The 15,525-nt window shown below is 40.3% G+C and overlaps 1 protein-coding gene across 1 annotated transcript in view; it reads left to right on the top strand.

The window, feature by feature from the left end:
• Window positions 1-743: 743 nt before the first annotated feature.
• The window catches only part of foxj1b (forkhead box J1b), a 28,980-nt gene continuing 14,198 nt past the window's right edge, over window positions 744-15,525 (top strand). Inside the window, exons 1-2 of the mRNA XM_078535021.1 lie at window positions 744-985; window positions 1,468-2,045. Coding sequence (XP_078391147.1) covers window positions 1,530-2,045 — 516 coding nt within the window. The 5' untranslated portion in view covers window positions 744-985; window positions 1,468-1,529. The remainder of the gene's footprint in view (window positions 986-1,467; window positions 2,046-15,525) is intronic.

The raw sequence follows: 15,525 nt of genomic DNA, 5'->3' as shown, positions 1-15,525 counted from the left end.
CACAGTATTTATATGGCTAGTTCAGTTCAGTTTCTGGTCAATGGTAACCCCCAGGATGTTGATAGTGGTGGATTCGGTAATGGTAGTGCCTTTGAACATCAAGGGGAGATGGTTAGATTCTCCCTTGTTGGAGATGGCCATTGCCTGGCACTTGTGTGGCGTGAATGTTACTTATTGATGTAAAACAGAAACACCTGGTTATTGTGAAAATCAATGTCAGTGCAAGTATTTCTTTTCTTTTGATATTTGATGGTGCAACCTGACTTGTGTGCTCCAGGTGAATCTGACTGCTAATATCGGAGCCATGTACATTTATTTGGCAGGTGTACAATGATTAGTTGGTAATGTGCATTTTTGAGATGATATCAGACGCAGTTGGTTTGCCTGGTTACATGTAGATGGGAATGGATGTCAGGGATAGTTTGTTGGTGGTGTGAATTTGGTTGGGGGTGTCTAAACGGAAACACATGCCAAGGGCAGACTGGTCCTGCACGTTGGAAAAGTTTCCGAGGAGAAGTTCCTTTGAAGGATTGTGATATGCACTTGAGGGAGGATGGCAGATTGAGTTCTCTGGTTGGAAGTGTGCAGTTTGGCGACGCTCCCTGAGCTGCTGCTCTGCCTCGCGTCATTGGGAGTAGTGAAAGGTGAAACCTGGAAACGGGCGGCCAATCAGCTGCCCCCGATCTGTTTAAAGGCTTATAAAGTGAGAGAGCAGCCGTGTGAAAGGAGAGGTGACACTCACTGCGACCCTGCTTTTTTATACCCCTGCAAAACTGTGCAAATGTAAAACCCGTTTGATCAAACCATTAGGGGTGTGAAGCAGGCTGTAAGCACGGGTTCTGATGCCAGTTCAATCCCAGGCATCAAGAAACAATTTTTTTTTTTAAAAAAAAACAACAAATCGAAGAACATTTGCTCTGAATTCTAGATCTTTCTTTTGCGGAGTTTGTGTTTACTCAAGGATTTCCGAGCACAACAGCGTCAGGTGAGGGGACTCGAACCACTTATTCTAAACGCAACAGGTTCTCGGTTAAGAAAGAGTAACTGAGCCCAGGCTGCAAACTCCTGCAGGCTCAGAGAGAGCCTCAAACACTCGGAATAATTGAGCGAATGTTCAGGTTTACAAAGACCATGTTTGATGATGTTGAAGAAATGAAATGTTAATTATTTTGATGCAATCCTGACTAGCTTCTTGCCCCTCTGCAGTTAGCCGCAGGATTTAATTCTCTGCTACATTTTCATCCCGTAGAAAATATTCTTTGTATTTGAAATATGAATGAAGACGCAGTGGCAAATTTTACTGCAAAGTTTAGCGCCTTTTGGTAGCATTTATTTCATCTTATTTGATACGGGGATCGCTTGCATTCTGAATCCTGTAGTGAATGCTTTTGCATGTTTAGAATTCGGCATTTTTTTTTTCTTTTAATTTTTCTGCATAATTACTAACTAATCCTTTCGAATTCACAGTTTTAAAGAGGGAGCGAGTGAGTGAAATCACTCGTTTCTGTTTGAGAGCCTGACTGTAAACGATGCCTGTTCTGACCACACCAGAAATCGCCACGAAATTTAAGGAAAACTGGATGATGCTCCATCCGGAGGACCAGGAGAATGTGAACGGGGCCGTGAACCTGGATGACAGTTTGACGAGTCTCCAGTGGCTGCAGGATTTCTCTATCCTGAGTGCAAACCTGGAGAAGCCCCCCAGTGCTCAGCATCACTGTAAGCAGCATGTGCCAGGCTCGGATGCCCCTGCCTCCCCGCCAGCTGGGGACACGGCTGCCACCGGGATGCCACTCAGCCTGGGCAAGCCCATCTCGGTAGTGACCGGCACCAAGACCTTGATCCAGGCTCATCCTCCTTCCCAGAGCCCGGTCGAGGATGTAGACTACAAGACGAACCCCCATGTCAAACCGCCCTACTCCTACGCCACCCTCATCTGCATGGCCATGCAAGCTAGCAAGAAGACTAAAATCACCTTGTCCGCTATCTACAACTGGATCACCGACAATTTCTGCTATTACAGGAACGCAGACCCCAGCTGGCAGGTATGTTGGGCAGTAAATGACTTTAAATTTCAAATCATTGTTCCTGTTTACTTGAATTAGTCCAACTTTTCCTAATATATACTGTTTAACATATACTCATTATTTTATAGTTAAAAGAATAACTAGAATGTAAACATACGTTTAATAGCATATTTATATACATATTTACATACAATTTCTATATATTCACATACTATTTATATACTATTGTACACACGTTTATATACATATTTACATACTATATATACATATTCATATACTATTTATATACTATTGTATACATATTTATATACATATTTACACACTATATATATTCATATACTATGTATATACTATTGTATTCACGTTTATATACTATTTATATACTTATTTACATACTATGTATGCATATTCATATACTATATACATATTTATATGCTATTTATATACATATTTATGTACTATATACAGATTCATATACTATTTATATACAATTGTATACTTATTTATATACTATTTATATACATATTTACATACTATATATACATATTCATATGCTATTTATATACTATTGTATACTTATATACTATTTATATACATATTTACATACTATATATACATATTCATATGCTATTTATATACTATTGTATACTTATATACTATTTATATACATATTTACATACTATATATACATATTCATATGCTATTTATATACTATTGTATACTTATATACTATTTATATACATATTTACATACTATATATACATATTCATATACTAGTTATATACTATTGTGTACATACTTATATATTATTTCCTATGTCTAAATTTCCAATGTTTTAAACTGAATTATAACGGGTTGAAGGGTGCAGCAACAGGTTCATGATGAAAACGGTATGATCTGTGGACAGTCCCACATTCAGATTGGTGCTTCAGCCTCCTTTCGATCTTACCTGAGGATATCCATAAGTCACATTGGATAAAAGTCACAGGGCAGAACTCAGACAGTGATTCAGTAGCCCAGTGTGCTGCTGCTGCTGCTGCTGTTTCTCACCACGGGAAACCATAACTGCTAAATTCTTCAAAATTGTGAATAATAATTAACATGCACTTTGCTGGAAACCCAACAGGTAATTAATGGATGAAGACGGTGGTCGAGCACTCCTCAGCTCCCTGGCTCAGTACACAAATTAATCGTTTTTTTCAGTATTGTGTGCAGATTCAGTAAAATGGCATGGCAGGTTGCTGGAAACTGCTAAGGATCAAATGCAGATATTTTTTGGCATAGGCAAGCCACCTGATGTGACACACTGATGTGTTGCTCAGTGTTAGTTTTTTTTGGAATAGTTTTTGCGCTTGTTTTGACTGATGATGAATGCGAAAGAATCACATTAGCATACTTGGCACCCTTTCCTCAGGGAAAGTCAGTAGGGGGGGAAAATCTCAGCATGCAATGCCATGACATCATGGTGTTTGTCTACTGCTGAGTTTACTGATTGGTCCATTAGCAGGACTATGTCACCCTTAGTTCCCCCATTAATAATGGGAATGAAATGTGAAAAGAAGATTTATCCTACATCATCCAACTGATTAAAATGTAAACACAGTGGTCTTCCTTAAAGAATATTGATTGGGAAAGTAAGTTAGCCAGAGCATTGTAAAATTCCTACCGCTCGAATTGGTAAAGCTAATAACTGGCAAATGATGTCAAAAATTGGTTTAATTGGAATTATCTTTGGCAACAGAGTTGTATATACTTTATATTTCTAGCTTCTTAACTGGAGAGAGCAAAATTGAAGAAATCAATATAATATAGTCAGCAGTAAATTCATCAAGAATTCAGGAGAAACTTCCTTTACCAAGGGGATGGTTGGAATGTGGAACTTTCTATCACAAAGAGTGATTGAGGCAAATGGCATAGATGCATGTAAGGAAAACCAAGATAAACACAGGAGAGGAAAATAAATAAAACAATAGAGCATAGAAGGTGGCCATTCAGCCCATCAAACCTGTGTTGGCTCTTTGGTACATCTATCCAATTAGATCAGTTCCCCTGGTCTTTCCTCATTGCTATACAACATTTCCCCTTCAAGTATTGATCCAATTCCTTTTTGAAGGTTATTATTGAATCTGTGCATTCCAGATCAGATCTTGCTGTGTATTTATTTTTCCCCTCATGCCCCCTCTTTTCTTTTTACCAATTACTTTCAGCCTGTGTCCTCTGGTTACTGAGTCTTCTCCCGTTGGAAGTAGTTTCTCCTCAGTTGCTCTGGCACAACCTTTAGTGATTTTGAACACCTCTATTAAATCTCCCTTTAACCTTCTCAGCTCTGAGGACAACCGCTGTTTTTTTAGTCTCTGCATGTAACTGAGTTGTAGACTTATTACGGCACAGAAAGAAGTCATTCAGCCCATCGAGCCCATGCCAGCTCTCTGTGGAGTAATCCAGTCAGTCCCAAGTTCATTTCCCTTAAGTGCCCATCCAATTTCCTTTTGAAAACATTGAACATGTCCACTTCCACCATCCTCGTAGGCAGCGAGTTCTAGTCAATAGCACTTCCTGCATAAAAATATTTTTCCTCACATGCCCCCCGCACCCCCCCCACCCCATATCTCTTACCCAAAACATTAAATCTGTGTCCTCTGGTCCTTCCACCATCATCCCTGGTGCATTCTAATAAGTCTCCTCAGCACCATCTCTAGGACTTTGGCTTCTCAGAATTGGTGTCCAGAATTGGCCACCATACTCCAGCTGGGGCCTTTATAAATGTTTAGCATAACCTTCTTTCTTTTGTTCTCTGTGCCTCATTTGTTAAAACTAACTCCTGTACACCTTTTTAACAGCCTTGTTAACTTGTCCTCAAAAATTTATCTATGTACTGACCCAGGTCTCTCTATTCCTGCACATCCTATAAAATTATATAATTTAGTTTACATTGCCTCTCCTTTATCTTCCTGCCAAAATTAATCACTTCACACTTTGCTTTGTCATATTTCAACTGCCACCTGTCTGCCCATTTCACCAGTCTATGCCTTTCTCAAGTCTGTTACTACCCTCCTCATTGTTGACTATATTTCCAAGTTTCATGTCATCTTTGAAATTATGCCCTGTATACCCTAGCCAGATCATTGATATATATCAAGAAGTTGTTTCGCACTGACCCCTGGAAGATACCATGGTGCACATCCCTCTAATCTGAAAGACAACTATTCCCATTACTCCCTGTTTCTGTCCCTTAGCCAATTTCATATCCAGCTATCGTTGCCCCTTTATTCCCATGAGCTTCAGCTTTGTAAGAAGTCAAATTACCTTTTGAAAGCCCATATACACAACATCAACTACACTACCCTCATCAGCACTCTTGTTGTTTCATCAAATAAACTCAATCAGTGAATAGAGGATTATAATGACAAGGTTCAATGAAGAAAAGTGGGAGGAGGCTTGTATGGAGCATAAACTGACATAGACCAAATGGACCGAATGGCCCGTTTCTGTGTTATGCATTCTATTTAATTCTGCAGAATACTTGTTTCTCCTTTTCCCCTCTCTGTCACCTTAGTATAAAAATGGCCATAAGCTCAAGTTAATGCATTGGTGATGCAAGGAGTTTTAAAGTTGACCTGTATCAAATTTCTGTGTAGGTTTTGCAAACCTCTAGATAAAAAATTAAAATGAATTCTCTTCCTTGTTAAATTAGCCATGCTGTTTTTAAGTTGTGAGTTATCTGATCAAGTCATGAACAGGAGGAATATCATAGGATGTTGATCTGTGGGCAGATCCACCCTGCACTTGTGTACAGTGCAAGAACAATTAAGTTGTACTGAATAAAAACAGTGCATAATGGGCTCCATATCACCTAAGCTCAGAGTCTAGCAACCAATAACAAATGTAAATGGTAGTGAAAACTGCCAGTTAATTATACTTGCGTGTACTAACTTCTTATGATTCAGTATTTCCATTCCTAACTATATTATCTGGCACCCTCCAGTTACACAATAGTAATAGAGCTCGTGGATTGTAAAGTGATATGGAGGAGAGTGCTCCTTTCACATAGTGGCAACCTAACCATTCCTAGAGCATAAGTGCTTTTACGTATAATTGTTTCCCAATCACAAGCTGTTTTGTTTCTGGATAGAGAGGAACAGGAAACATCTATCCTGAAAATGATCCATTTTCCTTTTCTCCTATTCTAAATGTACCTGACTTGTTCTTCTGGATCATCTCATAACTGTTTGCACCAAGAGAGTGGCTCCCCCCAGGCCTCTGCCAGCATCATTCTTTAACTGACCATTTGGAAATACAGTATTATACAAAGGACTACTTGGCTTTCAATGATAGACCAATCCACGAACTCTCAGCCATACCACTCCCAAGATTTAACTTAAAACTGAGCTTTGTAAGGTTTATGTTTAGAAAACGTTGACTTAATTAAAAAAACATTTAGAACCGAGGAAAGCATTCATATTGTTTCTCACTAGAGGAGAAAATTGCAATTTAAAGCAGTTTGGATTTGATCCAGACTTCATTTTATGGACAGTAATTGCACCTATCCTTAATTGAGAGGCTCCTATTACGAAGGGCTAGTTGCTAAGAAATCATGCTTGGTGTTTCCTGTTTGATCTCTTGTGTTTTTCCAGAACTTTTATTTTATTGAATTTGCTCCATGTCTGTAATTCATGCGTCAATGCTCAAACATCGTTGCCTCACTGTGTGCATGAGTAAAGAGAGCATCACAGACTGAAGTAGAAATTTTACAGGATTCAGAAGATAATAGGGTTCAGTTCTGTTTTCCCCAAGATGTTTGTTAAATATATAATTTTTCTAGAGTAACCTTTTAATAATCTGAAGCTCTGATTTTGTAAATAGAAATTATCAGGAATATTAAAACAGCAATCTAAATCCAAAATCTTGGCAGCTGCCCTGCTGCAGGGTAATTTAACAATCTGAAACAGCATGGGTAAGCAGCATTATCATGCATATGTATCTATAACTGGACTTATTCCAGGGTTGCAGTTGTGATTTTGCATTTTCGCTTTGCTGCTTCTCTGCTGTAGCCTGCTTGCTGGATGGGTGCTGTTAGCTCTGAATGAGAAATCAAGCAATTCCAAATAGTACAACTCTAACATCATTTCATTTTTCTGGTGACCGTTATGCTTCTTTGGGGCGAAGGATTAGAACATTGATGAGGACGAGCCCTAATGGGGAGTTAATTGTGCTTTAATGGAGAAAGTTTCTCAAAGGCTTGGAACCACATAATTGGACTATAGTAAAGACATGCCACCAACACTGATACTTTCTGGGTTATTTCAAGTGATTCTGCTTAAGTCCAATTGATTTTATTTTTTGTTTTTCCCACAATTTCCCCCCACCCCAATAACTTCCCCCCCCCCCCCCCCGCCTTGCATGGTGAGGTATTGTTCCTCTAGCATTGATTATCTGCTGGCACCATATCCAAGTGGCTATTATTCATCTGTACGACTCAGTAGGGGCGATTAAGCTATAGCAATCCAGTTGTGTTCTTAGATGAAGACAACGGAAGATGAAAATGATGACTGGACAGTTATCAGGAACAGGGGCCCTAGCTGATTTTCACTCCGCAGGGAGATTTCAAAATCTGTCCCCACCGCCCCCACCACGAGCCTGCATGCTGCACTCTGGGCCAGCTGCCACCGTGTTCTGATGCCTGAGCCTTAGCCGCAGTCACCAGAGGCCCAGGCTGTAGGGAGAGAGCGAGGCCCGAGATTCAGGAGGAGGAGCGCAGGACAGGGACGGGAAGCCACCGGCTGCTGACCGGGTGGTGAAGTGTGAGTAGCCCGGGGTGGGGGAGAAAGGGAGCAGGACACCCAGGACAAAGTGGGGAAGGAGCGAGAGAGAGAGACAGAGAGAGAGAATGGGAAAGGAAAGCAAGCAAAATGTTGAGCTGAATTTCAGGAACGCTGTGATTGAGACACCGACACTGTCTACTCATTAAGGTAAAGGAAACTCAGCCATCGCATTAAAGCAGTGGGTGAGTTGAAAGTTTCTGCATTCCCTCTTAGAACAAAATTAATTAAGTTGGTTTTTATGTGTGTGTGGTCTGCGACTGATTTTGTCTGTATGAGTGGCTTTTGAAAAGAAAAAGGTTCCCCATCCCTGTGTTAAAGGACTAATAAGTGTTATATTCCATCCAGTTTCTCTAGTTTCTCATTGTAATCTAGTGGTATCCACTTCATTGGCTCTAGTGACTAGTTGTCCATGGTATTAATGCCCTTGTGATCTGGGTGCTATCCAGCTTTGACATTAGATTTTTGCGCCATTTAATGCTTGTGTGCCTTGCTGCTGGAGGACAACAATGAGGCATGCGGGTGGGATGGGGAGGGGATAGAGGGATAAAGTAGGGGGTAGGGTTGGAAGGATGGGGTTGGAGGGGTTGATGGAGGGTTGCGGGAAGGGACTATGGCGTGGGGTGGGTCTGGAAGGATGGGGTGAGGAGGGGATGAGGATCGGGGTTATGGTGTGGGATAGGATTGTAGAGTTATGGGGTGGCATTGGGTTATCAGGTTATGGAGTGGGTTGGGGTTGGTGGGATTGGGTGGAGTTGGAGTTAGTGTTTTGGGGGTATGAAGCGAGGCTGTAAGTTATAGGGTGGGGTTAGAGTTACGGGGTGGGATTGGATGGATGGGACAGAGGTTGGGAGGATATGGTGAGGATGGGAGCAGATTATGGGAGTGGGGTTGGGGATGAGGTAGGGGGTGGAGGGTTAGAGAAGGTGTTGCAGGGATGCGGCCTGAAAAGGTTGGGAAGAAGTGATTAGAATGATTTGAATTTGGGGGCTCGTTGTCAAATCTTAAGTCAGAATGATCAGAATGCTGAGAATGTTCATGAGCTCTGGGACTCTTGTCTTTGAAGCCAAAGCAGTTTAGTTTTATTTATTTTTATTTGCTTGTTTGTCCTATTAGCATTTCATACACATGAAGGTTTAGAAATGGTTGTTCTTTACAATACTGACACACTGATGGATAAATCCTACATCATAACAGCAAGATCTGTTAATATCAGCAATCCCAAACTTGTGGAAATTAATGGGAACATGGGTTTACACGTCATGCTGCTCCCTGGTGTATATCTATGTAGCAGGTTGAAGGCAAGAAGCTTCACTACCTCCAATACACTTGACTGATTATCTGTTTTTGAGCTTGTGTTATCATAGAGTCACCTACAGCACAGCAGGAGGCCATTCAGCACATAGAGTCCATGCCTGTAGTCTGTGGAGCAATCCAGTCAGTCCCATTCCTCTGCTCGATCCCCGTAGCCCTGAATGTTTATTTCCCTCAAATGTCCATCCGATTTCCTTTTGAAATCATTGCTTGTTTTCACTTCCACCACCCTCGTAGGCAGCGAGTTCCAGGACATTACCACATGCTGTGTAAAAAAGTTCTCCCTCACATCCCCTTTGTATCTCTTGCCCAAAACCTTCAATCTGTGCCTCCTGGTACTATTGGCTAATGGAAACACTTTTTCTTTGTCTATCTTATCTAAACTTGTCATAATCTTGTACACCTCTATCAAATCTCCCCTCAATCTCCTTTGCTCCAAGGAGAACAACCCCAGCTTCTCCAACCTAACCTTGGAGCTCAAATCCCCCATCCCTGGAACCATTCTGGTAAACCTCCTCTGCAACCTCTCAAGGACCTTCACATCCTTCCTAAAGTGTGTGACCAGAACTGGATGCAATACTGTAGTTGTGAACAGAACAGAGCTTTATAAATGTTCAGCATAACTTCCCTACCTTTGTACTCAATTCTTCTATTTACAAAGCACAAGATCCCATATGCTTTGCTAACCTCAATATGTTCTGCCTCCTTCAAAGATCGATGCACATAAACCCCAGGTCCCTCTGTCCCTGTACACTCTTTAGAATTGTGCCATTAAGTCTATTTTGCCTCTTCCTTTCCCTTCTGCCAAAATACATCACCTCACACTTCTCTGTATTAAATTCCATTTGCCACTTGTCTGCCCATTCTTCCAGCCTACCTATGTCCTGTGGCAGTTGAATGGTATCGTCCTCACCATTTGCCACACCTCCAAGTTTGGTACCATTAGCAAATTTTGAAATTTTACTCCTTCATTTAGGAGTATTTAGCATAATGTTCTCAATCCTAAGTGTTATGATCCCCGTAGAGACCAATAACTTTAAAAGGAAAGGAATCCCCACAACGCCAGCGTAAAGAAAACCACTGGACAGGGTTTCACTGTTCAAAACTTTTACTCTAAAAAGTCAACTAAAATCAACGTCATTCAAACATTAATTAACAGATATTTAAAATAAAACGGTAAATTTTGTTTTGGTAGTTGATACAACAAAGATAAATAATTGTCACATAGTCACAAGCACTCACATTACTTCCCACACAAATGCGGAACCACATGCAACCTTACACTCTTTCCAACTCGGCCTCCACCATGTAGGAACTCTCACTCCCCCCTCAATCGACTCGATCCTTGAGCTGCATTCATAAGTAGCCTTATTCCACCTGAAGTCCCTGGGCAGGGTTACCACCAACAAGGTACATGTCTATAAATCCTTCCTCACTCAGGTCACAACATATCTGATGGCGCAGAATCTCCAGAGACCCCCTTATCTGAACCAAAATCCATTATCTCTCACTTCTCCAGATTGAATTCCATTTGCCACTTTTCTGCCCATCTGACCAGCCCATTGATATCTTCCTGCAGTCTACAGATTTCGCCCTGACTATCGATCATATGGCCAATTTTCATATCATCTGCAAACCTCTTGCCCAGGCCCCTACACTTGAGTCTAAATTGTTGATATATATGACGAACAGTATGGAACTCAGTGCTGAACCCTGCAAAACCCCAATGGAAACAGCTTCCCAATCACACACACACCTGTCGACCATTACTCTTTGCTTCCTGCTATAGAACCAACTTTGAATCCTGCTGGCCACTTTCCCTCAGGTCCCATGGACTTTTACTTTTCTGACCAGTCTGTCATATGTGACCATGTCAAAAAAAGCCTTGCTAAAACCCATCTAGACTACACTAAATGCCCTACCCTTGTTGACCCCCTTTATCCTCCTTAAAAGATTCAATCAAGTTAGTCAGGCATGACCTGCCCTTACCAAATTCATGCTGATTGTCCTTGATTAATAAATAATGATTGATTAAATAAATAAATCCTTTTGAAAATAATGATTAATACTGCTCCTTAGAATTTTTTTCTGATAATTTGGGGAGGTGGTGGCCTAATGGTATTGTCACTGGACTAGCATTCCAGAGACCCAGGGTAATGCTCTGGGGACCTGGGTTTGAATCCCACCAAGGCAGATGGTGAAATTTGAATTCAATAAAAAATCTGGAATTAAAAGTCTAATGATAACCATGAAACCATTGTTGATTGTCATAAAAACCCATCTGGTTCACTAATGTCCTTTAGGGAAGGAAACCTGGCCTGGCCTACATGTGATTTCAGACCCAAAACAATGTGATTGACTCTTAAATGCCCTCTGAAATGGCCTAGCAAGTCACTCAGTTCTCAAGGGCATATAGGGATGGGCAATAAGTGCTGGCCCACCCATATCCCAAGAACAAATAAAAAAAATTCACTCACCAATGAAGCTAGGGGGACTGGTCTGTAATTATTTGATCAAATCCTTTCTACCATTTAAACAATGGCACAATGTTAGCAGCCGTCCACACCAGGCTTATAGCCAGAGAGAACTGGAAAATATTGATCAGAGAATCCACTATTTCCTCCCTTGCTTCTCATAACAACCTGCGATACCTTTCATCTGAACCCGGCGAATCATCCACTTTCACAGATGCTAGGCCCCTTGATATTGTCACTGGACTAGTAGTTCCTCTCTTACTATCCCATTCAATGTTTTGCACTTCCCCTTAACTAGAATGGCCACATCATGCCCCTCTTTTGTGAAGACAGATGCAAAGTATTCATGAAGAACCACGTCTATGTCTTCTGCCTCCACACACAGGCTACCTTTTTGGTCTCCAATAGTTATACATTGGCGCTTCATGTTTTTATAAGACACCATTCACTGTCTTCAAATTACACTATTAAAGCAAACTGTAAAATTAATTTGCTGATGATTGCTTTAAATGCTAGTAAAAATATTTCTAAACCAAATGATTTGGGGCGTTGACATACAATTGGACAAAATTAGAATTATTTATTGTAAAGAAAGTACTTTGTGTGTGTCATTCGGTCCAGTAATAAACAGTACCAAACATGATATTGTACCAATAGCAAGGACTGGTGGGACCCTTGTAAGGATTAAGTTTGTCATTATGCCAGAAAAATTCTGGTTTAGTAAAAGTGACTAGCAGCTCACTCCTTAGTTGCGTTTGTCGTTGGACACTTTCATTAGCAATTCTGTTTGTGTTCTGCATCACTTATTGCAGTTTCGACTATTTAATTATTCTTTGACTATGGAAAAAAATTGATATCAGGTGGTAGGAATTTGGGCCAAGGGTGTCTTATAGAACAGCTGACAATTAACCGATTGTATTCAGAAGGATTGTATTGAGCAGTGTAACGGGATACAGTAACATGACACGTGGTTTGGTAATGAATCTTGCCAATAACAGAAGACAAGGATTCCGCTACCGGGGTCATTGTCTTTCTATTATCGTGACATAATTCCAGCTCCCCTTTACAGTAATGATGACTGAACAATGAAACAAACGGCTGCAGGCCTGCATTAAACATGTGGAGACACAAACCTAGTCTAAAATAACTGTTATCATGACTGGACACGACACAACAGTTTAGGTCCCCGCCCCACATTTGATGTTATCCCTGTTGTATTTTTTTTTGTCTTACAGTTTGATGTGGTGAAATTGGCCCACAGCTGGTGTAATGTTCTTCTCATAGTAGAACAAAGAATGTCAGCAGCATGCCATAGCTTGTGATACATAAAGTTCATTGGGTGTGGGGGGCACAGCTGATTAAGAATTAATTGAATAATGTAACAGAAAGTGTGTGCACCATCCTGTCAAGCCGAGGATAGGTTGAAGAATGGTGCATTTGTCTATTACTATCAAATGTTAACCTTCTTGATTCTTTCCAATTCTAATTAGTATTGTTAAATGGTACACAAACATACCACTCAACAATTCATTTTTAATTTGTTGTTGACTTTTGTTCAGAGACCAAACTGTTATATAATTTTGTGTCTTTTTCTTGAAATGAATTGGAAGTTTTGATCTTTGGAAACTTTTGCAGTTATATATATATAATATATATATAATATACAAATATAAACACACACATATATAAAATATACATATAATACATATAATGTAGTGTGTATATATATATATATAAATATCATCATTTATTTAATTATATAAATTGTAGATCGTCCATAGAATTACCATAAGGCTATGATGCATTTGGTGTGCAAACACCTGTCATTGTATCATACTTGTCACTTCAATGTCCCTCTGTTACTGATATCCGGTCCAGTTGTATAAATATCAAATCACATTGGTGCTTCTAGATTACTCCATCCATTCAAGGACAGATGCTGGTAGACTGACTAAAGTTGAGGTGATTGAATATATTTTAAGTGATATATTGGAAATGAGGTGTTAGGGCAAGACAAAAGCTGCGGGAAATGCTGTATAAAAAACCAACTTAGTATTTTATTTTAAACCTGACATAGAATGTTGCACGTGTAGGATTTCTGACAGTGACTGACATAAGCAGAAGCAATTGTTACGATTACATTATGTGAATATTTTTGCCACAAAACATCTCCCCATTTGTATGTTCTATTTGTGAAAACACTTACGAATGTTAGCAATTTCAGCATTTTAAAAGATTAACATTTTTTTCTAGCATCTGTAGTCGGGGAGACGGAGGTCTAGTGGTAATCTTATTGGACTAGTAATCCAGAGGCCCAGGCTAATGCTGTAGGGACATGGATTCAAATCCCACCATGGCAGCTGGTGGAATTTAAATCCAATTAACAAAAAAAATTTGAATTGAAAGCTAGTCTCAGTAATGGTGACCATGAAACTATCAGCGATTTGTTGTAAAAAAGCACGTGGTTCACTAATGTCCTTTAGGGAAGGAAATCTGCCATCCTTACCCGGTCTGGCCTACATGTGTGACTCCAGACCCACAGCAATGTGGTTGTCCCTTAACTGCCCTCTAAAATTGCCTAGCAAGCCACTCGGTTCAAGGGTAATTAGGAATGGGCAACAAATGCTGGCCTTGCCACATCCTGTGACAGAGTAGGTAAAAAAAAAATTCCACAGAGGTTGTGCAGTTTCAGCTTCTGCTCACTGATGCAGTGTAATAGTGCCGAATACTGCTGGGTTCTAGAGTGCCTCAGGCATACAGTGGTGTAGGCTCCCTTTCAAAGTGCACTGACATGTAACAGGCTGATTAGGACCTTTGCCCCAAGATTTTTATCAAGATGCTGCTGGTAGACGTCAGGATATTGATCCATATAGTAACCAGCCTTTCAGTACCTTGCACAGGTGGCCAGAGTCTTGCTGTGCTGGCTGACTCTAAGCTCAGTGATAGAGCAGGCTTTTTAATTGAAGGCATCAAAGTAAAACCTGCCACCGACGTGCCTACACCTTCTAATATGGGTACCGGATGGTGGAATATTAGCAACATTGGCTATTTCTCTTCCCATTCCTATCGCAGGATGTCCAAGGCCAATTGTAGGAGCCTAACTTGTGCCCTGGCTGCAATGAGGGTTAAAAGCTGGTCAGTGCAGCTACCCACTGAGCCATTAATAATTTAATTAAACAACACCTAATGGATTAGTATGTTCGCCATTTGACCAGACTGAGATTCAGCTGAAGATTGCTAGATTTCATTTTTCTTCTTATGCTTTACTCTTCCAGATGATCTCAATTTAATAAGATGGATACAAACACATTGTATCATCAACTCCAGAATGGAACCTAGACTAATGTGTCAGTGAGTTTTTGCTGCATGGACCATTTGGAATCAGTCTTGCTATTTTTTGAAGTGAATGAATGGCAGAGTTTCCTAAATGATGATGACACAATTTGTCAACAGGCCATTGAAGTGTTTATAATAATGCTGTTAAAATTGAACAAAATCCATAAATCGAGAACTAAAATGGGAATCGGCTAGATTGCAAGATTACAGTAAATTATGGCTGAAACACTGGTAACCCCCCCAGTTCTCTGACACCCTTCATTGCTTTGTTACTGCTTTAATCTGTAATCACCTTCCCAGTTGACCTGTACTAGTTTTTCATCAGTTCAGCCTTTTTACCATCGATATATTCTGACCTCTTTCCTAATTACATCAAACCAAATTATGTTGTGGGTGCTGTTAGCATTAGCGAGATGATCTCCTCCTATAACACACTCCACTTGTCCCACATCATTTCCCAGAACCAGATCCAACACTGCTTCCTCTCTTGTTGGATTGGCAATGTATTGATCAATAATACATATTGCATACACATAGCAGAAGCTTCCCTACCCT

The sequence above is a fragment of the Cetorhinus maximus genome, unplaced genomic scaffold, assembly GCF_964194155.1.
Source record: "Cetorhinus maximus unplaced genomic scaffold, sCetMax3.hap1.1 HAP1_SCAFFOLD_201, whole genome shotgun sequence".
In the NCBI taxonomy this organism is placed as follows: domain Eukaryota; kingdom Metazoa; phylum Chordata; class Chondrichthyes; order Lamniformes; family Cetorhinidae; genus Cetorhinus; species Cetorhinus maximus.
The sequence above is the reverse complement of the archived record's forward strand: the minus strand, read 5'-3'. Positions and strand labels throughout refer to the sequence as shown.